This window comes from Meles meles, chromosome 10 (assembly GCF_922984935.1).
Source record: "Meles meles chromosome 10, mMelMel3.1 paternal haplotype, whole genome shotgun sequence".
Taxonomy (NCBI): domain Eukaryota; kingdom Metazoa; phylum Chordata; class Mammalia; order Carnivora; family Mustelidae; genus Meles; species Meles meles.
This window is the reverse complement of record NC_060075.1, coordinates 57,959,971-57,972,957: the sequence shown is the minus strand read 5'-3', so window position 1 is coordinate 57,972,957 and position 12,987 is coordinate 57,959,971. Positions and strand designations below refer to the sequence as shown.

Below are 12,987 nucleotides of genomic sequence, written 5' to 3'. Positions count from 1 at the left end.
TAAGATATACCTGTAATCCTTCTTTCAAGAAAGAACCTCCACTATCCTGGTAGGTAATAAGAAAAGAAAAAGAATATGCTTTTCTACTTTACTACTTCCTCAATTTACATGAAAGTACTACAAATCACTGTAACTATTTCTTATACTTAGCTATTATTTCATGCCAGTGTTAATGAAATGACAATTAAAAATTCAACTGTAATGTAAATATAAAGAAAAGAAGAAAAAGGAGAGGAAGAGCACAATTTAAAAATTGAAGAGAACAATTTCCACAACTAGAACAACTTCTCTGTAGTTCATATGCTGACACTTCCTGGAAATAGAATTATATAGCTGATCCTGTTAATACAAAATGTGCCAAGTAGCAAAGACTCTTTCTGAGAGGCTACAAAACTAGGAAAAGATAACCTCCTCAGCGAAAGCTTATCCAGTCTAACCTCTCACAAAGAAAAGACAAGTCCATTCTACTCCATAAAATATATTTGAAACCATTATATTCATTCTCTTAGAATGACTCTTGAAATAGTCATTTTTAGACTAGACTATAGACTATACAATAGAAATAGTATACAATAGAAATTGTATACTCTTGAAATAGAATAGATAAATTCAAGGAGAAGATAAATTACTATATATCCTAAAAAGTAAATTTACAGTAATAAATTGTTCGTGCCTGCTCTATTTTAAAAGAAGAGAGTAATCTTTAATTACCATCTTTAAATTTTAAAGAAATTTTAAAAAATTTTAATTTTTAATTTTAAATTTTAAAAAAGAAAAAAATCTGAAAACTACTTTTAAGAGTTAAAAAATAAGATGAATAGTGACAACGTCTATACTATGCCACCCATCCTGTAAAAATAATTTCACCCTTTACCCGTATTTTGTTCCCTGGCTCTGCTAACTTGTCTCTAACCAATATGAACAGTTACTATCCTACAAAGAGTTAAACTGAGAAGAAAACCTTCTTCATCTTTGGGAGAAGTGCACACTAGATCACGGCAAACGTCCTTCTCCATTTCAACTTCAACTTCAAAGAAAGTATCCACCAGATCTTCTGCTGTACCTGCACAAAGAAAAGAATAAGACATAAAGAATGATAAAGACATATTTTAAATAAAGTCCTAATTTTCAAGGGAATAAAGGTATTACCTTTTGCTTGATCATCTTTCTCCGTTATCTTCTGTTGAGCCTTTCTGAATACTCGTAGGTGTGTGCCAAAATCATCTACAATACGTGTAGTAAAATAAGGCTGCCAGTCTATTTCTTTTGACCTTATAAAAAACACATTAGATAAAAGCATTATATAAATGTTTTTTTATTAAAAAGTTGAAGTAAGTTAATTTTAATGACATTAAATAACACTATTACCAGAGAGATTGAATTTATTTACACTGAGATTTTGTTTACTTAATTTCTATTACATTTTAGTCTTCCCTTTCACAAGACCCAAAGTGTATCAAATCTACTTGACCAAGTCTTTGAACAATATTATTTGAAGTATTTTATGTGCCAAGGCTTTAAAATACTACCTAAGTGCTTAAAATACAAAGAAAAACTTCTTTCAGTTCAATCTAAAATTCTGACCCCAAGTATATCATGTATTTCTCACCCAGACAGAAGAGTACATTAGGGATTCCGAATGGTTTTGCTTCCTTTTAGAAGAGCATTTGAGACACTTCTTGGTTCCTTCTGAACCCTTTCTGAATTCTCTACATTCTTCTTAGTTATACAGCCCAATTCTGAACCAAATACCTTTGGTATGAGTCTAAGTGGTTGAAGTGCACTTCAACACTTGACCATTTGGAATAATAGGTCTTAAAGAATGATACAAAATATCACAATACTCATGAAAAAGGTGATTATTAATTTTATTAAGTTACCTATTTACTCTACCTTAAAAGTAACAAATCTCAAGAAACACTGCTAAGTTAGTGCATCAGTGAAATAGTAACAAATAAAACAGATAAGCCAGAAGCAGTTTACACCTCTCGTTGGATTGGTATTTTTAAATAAGTATTTTTTTTTTGGTGAATTTTCCTTAAATTAGCACTCAAATTAATTTACCTTTTTAGGAACATACCAAACAGATAAAAGAATCTATTTATTCATGAAGATGCTGGGCAGCAGAGGAGCAAAGAAAAAGTATACTATAATTCACTGTTATTTACCCAAATATATGTAATAAAGAAGCTAGTGAAGAAATTAACTTGATTACTGTCTCATTTTGAGAGAAAACGTAAAGGTGTTAATGGCTTTGAAGACTATAACAGATGCTCAAATAAAAAGACAAGTTATTAACACTCATCTTTTTTTAAATACACAACTATAATTTTGTTACACACATGGGAAGAAAGAGTAAATTATTAAGTACATGAACACAAAAACAAAAACATTAAAGAGGTAACCTGTACTCAGGGATCTGGGAAGGGGTTAACATTACTTAAAATACTACAAGAGCCATCATATATATGCATATATTAACTTTGGTAACAATACTTGGACTCAACATAAAACCAAAAAGAAAATTTAAACCTGGCAGTCTCTAGAGTCTCCTTTTCACTTATTAAAAAAAACAAAAAGAAAAAAACCACAATCTGTATAAGCATCTTTCAAAAGTTTTTACATGAATTATTGGTAAAAAATCATCCACATCTAAAAATTTTATAACAGAATTCAGTTGGTATAGACCATTGCTCATTTTATCCATAAAAGGGTCATTCTAACAAATTTAGAAGAAAGCTGAATATATAATCTTTCATATTATATCTGTTTTGTTTCATGGTATAATGTTACTTATGTAATTTATTGAAGTTTTCAAACAAAATAAAATTTACTAATTTTAGAAGGCATTTTAAACCCATTTCAACTCATTACAGAGGATATAACATTGACAATAAGTGAAAATAAACAAGCAATGCAAATACATAAAATTTATTTTAAATTTAAAATAGGGATTTCTACTTTCAATACACAAATATGTTTGAGTGTGGAAAAAACCAGGAACAGTATTCTGTATCTCCACCTAAGATCATTATTTTCCCTTTGCTTGACTCACTTCCACTGAATATGTGCAAATTTAATATAAGTCTCAACTCAAAGGAACTTTTTTAGGATAGGAAGGTAAGAACAACAGTAGTACATTGCTTCCCTTTGTAAATCAGGAAAACATCTACTAACAATTTCTAGTAGTATTTGTCTTAACAAAATTTGAAAATATTCTCATGACAGTGAAGTACTTTCTAAAATTAGAGTGTACTGATAAATACATACTAAATGGAACATGAATATAAAAAACAATTAAAAAGTCATTCAATTTACATAATAGCTACACTTTCTTCTATTGATCCATATGTAGTTTTCTAGTAGAGCTCTTAGTATCAATTATTCTTTTTTTTTTTTTTAAAGATTTTATTTATTTATTTGACAGAGATTTCAAGTAGGCAGAGAGGCAGGCAGAGAGAGAGGAGGAAGCAGGCTCCCTGCTGAGCAGAGAACCCGATGCGGGGCTCGATCCCAGGACCCTGGGATCATGACCTGAGCCGAAGGCAGAGGCTTTAACCCACTGAGCCACCCAGGCGCCCCATTAATTATTCTTAAATTATGCCTATAGTCAAGACTTTGCCAAAAAAAAAAAAAAAAAAAAAAAAAAAAAAAAAAAATTATTTATTTATTTATTTATTTATTTGAGAGAGAGAGAGCATATGCTAGCACTAGATTGGGGGTAAGGGAAAGGAAGAGGGGGAGAGAGAATCAAAACCAGCCTCCACATCCAGTGCAGAGCTAAAGGCGGGGCCCACTCTCATGACCTGAGCTGAAATCAAGAGTGGGATACTCAACTAACTGAGCCATCCAAGTACCCTTATGGTCAAGGCTCTTTTTCACTTTGTTTAAAGTATTCCCCCACATGATTCCTATTCTAATAAAAGCACCTAGATTATTACAATAAATCCTATTACCTACACTTTCATATTATTACTATTATAAGCTTTCCTTTCCTGAACTTAAATATAGGAGAGCATTATTTCCTATATGACCAAGAGAATCAGGAATATTTTCAACCCCATCTTGAAAACCTAAATTTCATAGTAGGCCCTTGAAGCTTATGTATCTTGACAGAACAGTTTCAAGAATTACAGAAGTTAACTACGGATGCAAACAAGTAAGGAAGTTTTATTAAAGTACAAGAGCAAAAACCAAACAAGTATACCTCTCTGAACACATATTTCCTTATCTCAATCCCCAATGCCAGCATTCTATTCTTGCCCTTTTACTTTAAATGGTCTCCCACATCCGCCTTTGTCTCCTCTCCATTCTGTTTTCCATAGAGCAGCCAGAGTGATTTTTTAAATATACAAATAAGATAGTACAAGAGATTCAAAAACTGTTCAAAACTCCCCATCGATATTCAGGCTAAGCATGACTACTTTCTCTAAGATCTTGCATACCCAGGAGGACCATGCTTACTTCCGCATCACCATCTCTTCCACATTCTTCTTTGCTTTTTGTTCTACTGACTTAGAGGCTTTAATTCCATTTCTTCTCAGAGCCTTTGGACAGCCTAATCCCTCTGCCAAGTTTGCTCACCCCTGCCCACTCTTCACATACTTCCCTGCTCTCCCCCACACTGACTTGACAATTCCCACTTACTTCAGAGTTCATCTAAAATGTCTATTCCACATGGCAGCCTTCAATGCCCCTCGGCTTTCTCTCTCTCTGCCATATTCCTTCAGACTAGGTATGGATCTCCAGTTATACATTCTCATAGCACCAAATTTGTCACATTTCACAGCACTTTCAACCTACAGTTAAATAATTTAACTGGTGAGATAAATTCAACTACTCAACTGCTGATAAAAATCTCAGGAAGCAAGAGACTTCGTTTTATTCTGTGCTCATTTTATTCACAGTAGTATCTCCCATGGCTAAATAATGTACTGAACATTGGAGACACTCAATCCATAGAGATTTACTGATTCCTTTTTCAGGGTCAAAACACTGTTAATAGGTGTCTCCTGGAGAAAGGCAACATGAGGTGCTTATGAGACTCTTTACTCCTTTAAGTCCTGAAATAGAACATAAAGTGAGGTGCTCCTTTTGCCTTTCTAAATCCTTAAGCTATTTAATGCTAATACCAAAAAAATCCAATGAATACCCCAAACACGTGGGCTGACAATGAGATTATATAAATTGCTTCACTGGTGCCATCTTTGTAAGCACTGTACAACTCATCACCAGTAATGCAAAAAATACACCAAAATCAACTAAGGATTTCTGTAAAAGAGCACTGAATTGGCATATATATGTCTCTAATTCAAGTAAAACATTCACCATTTCATTTGTTGTGAAATTCAGCAAATCACCTCACTTCCCAGGGTTTGTTCTCTTTAAGGACACTTAGAACTTTAAGAATCCATGATTCTTAAACCATTCTGAACACCCATATAAGCATGTGTAATACACACACACACACACACACACACACACACACACAGAGTACGTGGGAAACTGGTAACTGGTGAGTAAATCAAAATATTTGATCAAAAGAGAGAGTCATGAATATATTTCATTTTAACTTAAATTATATAAATCTTTCAATATAAGACTAAGACCTTTTATTTCACTAAGGTTTTGCCAAGAGATATTAATGTGGCTTTTGTTTTTAATAAAACATTACAACACTGCAACAGTTATTGTGTCCAGTTTCTTTTAAATGGCATGACAACTAACAACACTTCTGAACAAATCTGAATGCAGTGTCCTTTAAGACTTTTCCACCAATATTTCATTAGTTGTCTTCTGCAAACCTGAATCAACTGCAATCTATCTATCAACTAGCTTGAGTAAAATTCCAAAGCAAATGCCTTAGTTTTTACAGAAACGACCTTGCCATTCTCACACTTCCTCCAACTACATAGGAGTAAATTAAGTGATGATTATAACAAAAAAGTAAAACTGGGATACATGAGTTCAGAAACAAATACAATTTTCTTTTTTAACATGCTTGATTACCTATCTCTAATAAATCACACATGTTCAGCTCACATCAGGGACCAAGTGCATCAGATTTTCTAGGGACAGGACCCCGGCATAGAAGTGGACAGAAGTACTAGAAAGTGGTGTCCTCGCCTAGCTTTAATGCTACGGGCATGGGTCAGTATGTCTTCGAAAAGGAATGGAGAATTCTGGCTAACTAAAGTAAGTTAAGAAAATTGCTACTACAGTAGTCCAGAATTGGGACCGTGCCAAAAACAACTTAAAATTTTGTTCATGATAACCAGACACAAAAGGAGAAGTTAATTAAGTGATATGTTATAATTTAAAAGTATTAAATAAGGCAGCTACACTTAAATCTTAACGAATGTCTCTGAAATGGGAGAAAGAAAGGATTTAGGAATAAGCAAAAGAAGTGAATGAGCATGGTATATGCAAGGGTCATCATGAGTAGACTTGCCTGACTAGAGAAGTGGGTTAGTTGGGTTTGGCAGTAAAGGTAATCTTCACATTCTTGGCAGAATAATTTCCTGGAAAAGGTCTTTACTATCAAAATGATACAAATAAAAACTGATTTTCCCACAGGAACAATCCTATAATAAATGTTACGTTCCTGATGCCACACTATTTTTTCTCAGAAAGGACTATTAAGACCTTATTTGAAAATAGTAAAAAGGGGACTATATACTGCATACTGTGTATAAGTGTGTATATATGTCTTCTATGTAAAAAAAAATTGTAAATAAAAAAATTGTAAATAAAAAAAATTGAAAATAGTAAAAAGGGGACTATACACTGCATACTGTGTATAAGTGTGTATATATGTCTTCTATGTAAAAAAAAAAATTGTAAATAAAAAAAATTGTAAGCTATCGAGCTGATCTCCTGCTACCTGATGTAGTCTCAGCCTGCTACTTCTCCGCCATCTTGGAGAGGGGGAGGGGGCTATGGACATTGGGGAGGGGAGGCGAACCATAAGAGACTATGGACTCTGAAAAACAACCTGAGGGTTTTGAAGGGTCAGGGGTGGGAGGTTGGGGGAACAGGTGGTGGGTAATAGGGAGGGCACGTTTTGCATGGAGCACTGGGTGTTGTGCAAAAACAATGAATACTGTTATGCTGAAAAAAATAAATAAAATGGAAAAAAATAGGAATTTAAAAAAAATTATAAATAAAAAAATTGTAAATAAAAAAATTGAAAATAGTAAAAAGGGGACTATATACTGCATACTGTGTATAAGTGTGTATATATGTCTTCTATGTAAAAAAAACTTGGCATTTTTGAAAAAAAAAACTTTACTGTAGTAGAATTCCTAGTTTTTCTGTATAGATTTTAACAAGCAAGCATCTTTGAGAAGATTTTAAGGAGAGTTTTATTCCAGTAGAGGGTTTTTGATCAACTGATCTACAGCTATTTTTTGCTGAAAGCAGGTGGTGTCCTAAAGAAGAATCCCTTCTTCCTTGAGCCACCGAATCAGGCAATAACTTACCCCTCATAATTCCCTTTTATAAAGGATATACTCTTCATAATACATAAACCTTTACTTGCTTCCATCCTTCAGGAGCCCTTGAAGGAATACTTTGCTATCATGTCAAAAACTTCAGCATGAAATTCAATTTTGAGCAGATTTTTAAGGCACACAATTGTAAACTTGCTTCTAAACCCATTAAAAGAATTGCCCTTCTTCCAATCTCAATTTACTCATAATACATGTTACTATAACCACTTCACTACAGCACCTTTGTTTCCCTTTTAAAATTACTTTAAAAAATCAAATTATAAGGTTAAGTATAAAAGAAGGTAACATTTTTTTCACAACATTCCTGAACTTAAATGAAATTTATTGTTACTCTCTACCATAATCCTCAAATATGTGTAGAAAATTCCTCTTTTATAAGAACTAAATTAGCAACCGCAGAAGGAAACAAGTCTCATTGCTGCTCCCTTCACTGGCTGCACCTCTTCCCAGCTGGAGGGGAAAAAAAAGTGGGACAGCAAAATGTGCACATCTCTTTTCTAGTTCCACCTTCAGTGACTTCCTGACAATAGCTTAAAATCAACCATGGTGGGGAAATTTAAAGTAGACTTCTGAAACTACAAATATATTGTTTTCCCTATTCTATAAAGAATAGCAGTCATCTGGATAATCAAATAAAAATTTCTAAGTTTTCACTGATAGAAGACTTAAGCATCAAAAAAGGATTAGTTTACTAAATGTCCTTTATGTCTAAAATCAAGCATTCTTTCTGATCATATAGAAATATAAAGAGGTATAAAAACTTTATTATGATCCTATTCTAAGACTTCCTACTAGTAAAATAATAGATTAGAAAAGTACCTTAATTCCTAAGTAAATTAAATCTAATTACCAACATTAGACACTATAATAAATAACTCTCCAAATGGTATTCAAAATGTAAGGTTTTACGGAGTATATGAGCCCATGTTTTGAGGACAGGGTATGACTGGCAAAATAAAAACAAACCAAGATTAGTACTGACCTCACCAGGGAGTCTTAGTATTTTAGAACTTCAACGGATCTGAAATAATTACAAGTTGCTATCATTACAGCTCCAGACTTAAATTACTTATTCTAGATTATATAGCTAGTGAGATCAAGGCTTTGTTTAAAAAAAATAATAAATCAGGGCTCTTAATTTTCAATTCAATGTTTTCTTTACCTTAATAAGAACACAAAACTTCCTGACTCTTAAAGTTACAAACAAATTGGAAGAAATGGAGAAACATTTTAGGTGTGCAGTTTTATATAACCACACTAAAGGAAATGGTATTTAGTGAAATGTATCACTATGTAAGAAGTCTAATTCTACATCCTGTGGCCCAATGCTTCAAAGATGTTAAAGATTCAGATATTCTAAAGGATGTGGATCTCTGAATATAATGAAGAACTTAGAGAAACACCTGTGAAGCACACTCACCTATTTTAGAGGTTGAGTGTAAAGAACACAGAGTTGGAAGTCTTAAACAGGAAAGGAAAAAAATAAATAACCTGGGGCTAGGTATACATCCTCCTAGGTATAATGATAAATATTAAAAAAATTAAAGTAATGCTGTTAACTATTTTAATAAACAAGATTTCTAGTAAAATGTACCTGACAAATGAAACATTCCTAGACTTAATAGTGAAATATATTAAAATTCTGTGGAAAAAAAGTAACATGTAAATCATAAACAGGAACTCAATCAACAAGAATTTATTGACTACTCACTAATTCGTCATGTACAAAACACTATATTAAGCATTATTTTCCAGATCACTTTCTGAAGACATAAAGGGACAGTGGCTGCCTATACAAAATACATCATCTATAGTTGTAAAAAAATTATTCTTATATGTTCCTAAGAACATAAAAATATGGAGAAACAGGAAAATTTATTTTAAAAAAAGCCATCCTAGAGATCTTTATTGCTCATTAGAAAATGTTTCTGTCTGTCGGTGGCTCTAAAAGTAAAGTAATACATTCTCATTTCGTGAAGTGTAATTTCCTTCTTTTGACTTTCAGCATCAGTTATAATCAGCCATAAATCCACAATCTAAAGACCAGTTAATATTTTAGTGTATTTCCTATCCATCTCTTTGCTATGCATACATACTGACAGTTTTTTTTTTTTAAAGATTTTATTTATTTATTTGACAGAGAGAGATCACAAGTAGACAGAGAGGCAGGCAGAGAGAGAGAAAGGGAAGCAGGCTCGCTGCTGAGCAGAGAGCCCGATGCAGGACTCCCATACTGACAGTTTTTTACACAGCCAAAATCATATACTATATTACATGATTTTTATTCTAAAATATTTCCTATTTGTGGGGCGCCTGGGTGGCTCAGTGGGTTAAAGCCTCTGCCTTCGGCTCAGGTCATGATCCCAGGGTCCTGGGATCAAGCCCCGCATCGGGCTCTCTGCTCAGCCAGGAGCCTGCTTCCCTTCCTCTCTCTCTGCCTGCCTCTCTGCCTACTTGTGATCTCTCTGTCACTCAACTAAATAAATAAAATCTTTAAAAAAATAAAATAAAATAAAATATTTCCTATTTGTTTAACAACACTTCCTAAATATTTTTTTTAAGATTTTTTAAAAAATTTATTTATTTGACAGGCAGAGATCATAAGTAGGCAGACAGAGAGAGAGAGGGGAAAGCAGACCCACTGAGCCACCCAGGTGCCCCAACAACACTTCCTAAATATTTTAATAATTACAAAACTATTTCAGGGTTCAGAAAACTTCTCTCTAATGGGTCAAAGAGGGGCGCCTGGGTGGCTCAGTGGGTTGAGCCGCTGCCTTCGGCTCGGGTCATGATCTAAGGGTCCTGGGATCAAGTCCCGCATTGGGCTCTCTGCTCAGCAGCGAGCCTGCTTCCCTCTCTCTCTCTCTGCCTGCCTCTCTGTCTACTTGTGATCTCTCTCTGTCAAATAAATAAATAAAATCTTAAAAAAAAAAAAAAAAAAGTCTAATGGGTCAAAGAGCAACTATTTCAGGCTTTGCAGATGACACTGTCTGGGATCACAACTAGTCAATTCTACCGCTGTAGTACAAAAGCAGCCATGGACAAAATGCAAACAAATCAGTGTGACTGTCCAATAAAATTGTATTTTCAAAACCTGACTATCATACATTCCATTTAATAATAAAATTACAAATAACCTAATTTAAAAATGGGGAAAAGATCTGAATACACATCCTCTAAAGAAGCTATACAAATGACTTGTAAGCATATGAAAAGATGCTCAATATCATTACCTATTAGGAAGATGCAAATCAAAACCATAATGAAATATCACTTCACACCTACTAGGATGCTGTAATCTAAAAGACAGACAAAATCATGGGCACCTGGCTGGTTCAGTCAGTAGAACATGTGACTCTCGATCTCAAAGTCGTGAGTTCAAGCCCCACATGGGTTACAGAGAGTACTTAAATAAATAAAACTTGAAGAAAAAAACAACAGGCAAAACCACGTATAAGCAAGGATACGGAGAAAATGGAACCCTCATACAGTGCTGGTGAGAATATGCAGCCACTTTGGAAAACAATTTGCAGTTCCTCAAAAGTTAAAGAGTTACCACATGACATAGAAATTCTACTCCTATATATTCAAGAGAAATGAAAACACACGTCCACAGAAAAACTTGTATATGAATGTTCATAGTAGCATTCTTCATAATATCCAGAAAGTAGAAACAATCCCTATGTCCACATGTCCATGGATAAACAAAATGTAGTTTATGCCCATACAGTGAAATATTATTCAGCATTAGGAAAGAATAAGTAATAACATTTGCTACAACATGGATAAACCTTGAAAACATTGTACTAAGTGAAAGATGCCAGTCATAAAAGAACATAGACAGTATTATTCTCCTCATATAAAATGTCCAGAATTGGCAAAACCAGAGAGAAATAAAGTAGATAAGTGGTTGACTAGAGCTAGAAACTTTGGGGGGAAATGAAGGGAGTAAATGAAAGTAGATACAAGGTTTCTTGTGGAATCATTAAAATGTTCTTAAATTGACTGTGATGAAGGTGCAGGATTCTATAAATATATTAAAAGCCACCAACTTTAAGTGGGTAAACTATGTGCTATATGAATTATATAACTATACAATTAACAACCCCTGATCTATTCTACACATGCAAAAACATTAACTTACTGTCCCTTCTTTTTAATACTTAATGGTTCCTAATTGTTTTTGTTGTATTGTAGTAAATATGACAATAATCACCTTTCTAGTTAAAGTCAGGGGTTTTTTTTTGTTTATTTATTTATTTATTTATTTGACAGAGAGAGAGGTCACAAGTAGGCAGAGAAGCAGGCAGAGAGAGAGGGAGAAACAGGCTCCCCACTGAGCAGATAGCCCGATGCGGGGCTCGATCCCAAGACCCTGAGATCATGACCTGAACCGAAGGCAGAGGCTTAAACCACTGAGCCACCCAGGCACCCCAAGTCAGTTTTAAGCTAAGTTTTCAAAAGGCAAAGAATGTAAAATGGCAAAAGAGCTTTACTGTTGCAAATGTCCATTATTTGAGTTGTGCCTGCCTTTTGGACAAATCTAAACACATGATCTATTGGTTCTATAGTAAAATGGTTAGTGAGAAAAATGGTTAAATTTTCAAAACATATCCCCCCTTGTTCTGGAAAGAATGCTATCATTAGTATTACAACCACTGAATCCTGGAATCTACCTACTCATACCTCCTCTGCCATGGGAAAACCCTTTAGGAAGAACACAGTGGCATTAGAATATATCTACTTTCTGCTAATCTTGGGGTTAAGGGGAACATAGAGCAACACAGCTGCCACATTTCACACCTCTTAAAGCAATAAGGTTCCTTGATCACTTGTATCTCCTTACTGCTTCTACCACACTAACCTTATTCCCCTTCTCAGAACTTTGTTCTTTCCTAACATGTCCTTCATCCCTCTGTCTATCCCACTATTCATTCTTGAAGACCAGTTTTAACCTCAATCCACATGAGGTCTTCAATCAGTTACTCTGGTTCATTCTACCTCTAGATAAAAACTGCTCTCAGTATCACACAAATGACTACTTTCTCTCCACTGTATGTGCTTTAACATAGTCTCTATCTGCTCCTTCCCCCACAAAACAGAACAAACTAAGACAGGCTCAAAGAAACTGTGTGTATATATCCTAGGAAGGTAATAAACAACAAAAATTAACAGTAATAACCAAGTTAACACTCACTCATTTGCTATGTACTAGATCCTGTAGTGTTAGACATGCACTACTCTAGATTAACATTACAAGAGCCTAATGGAATAATTATCCCATTTTACTGATGCAGAGACTGAGACATAGAAAGACAAGTAACTTGCTCAATATACCACTTACTGGTTAACAAATACTTCAGGAAATGCTTTTTGGACATCATCTCATTTAACTCTCACAAGTTTGCTACAAGTATTACTATTATTATTTTACACATGTTAAGAAATTTTAAGTATAATGTAACTCAATGGTACA

General features: G+C 34.0%; 1 protein-coding gene across 6 annotated transcripts in view; it reads right to left on the bottom strand.

Moving 5' to 3' along the window:
* SNX13 (sorting nexin 13) overlaps positions 1-12,987 on the bottom strand; it is a 129,566-nt gene that overhangs the window by 62,273 nt on the left and 54,306 nt on the right. For all 6 annotated transcript variants that reach the window (XR_006820495.1, XM_046020529.1, XM_046020526.1 and 3 more), the window contains 2 exons: positions 1,150-1,271; positions 962-1,063 (listed from right to left, as the gene is read on the bottom strand). Coding sequence is in view for 5 of the 6 variants with exons in the window: in XM_046020529.1 (XP_045876485.1) it covers positions 962-1,063; positions 1,150-1,271 (224 nt within the window). In the remaining variant the exon portion in view is untranslated. The remainder of the gene's footprint in view (positions 1-961; positions 1,064-1,149; positions 1,272-12,987) is intronic.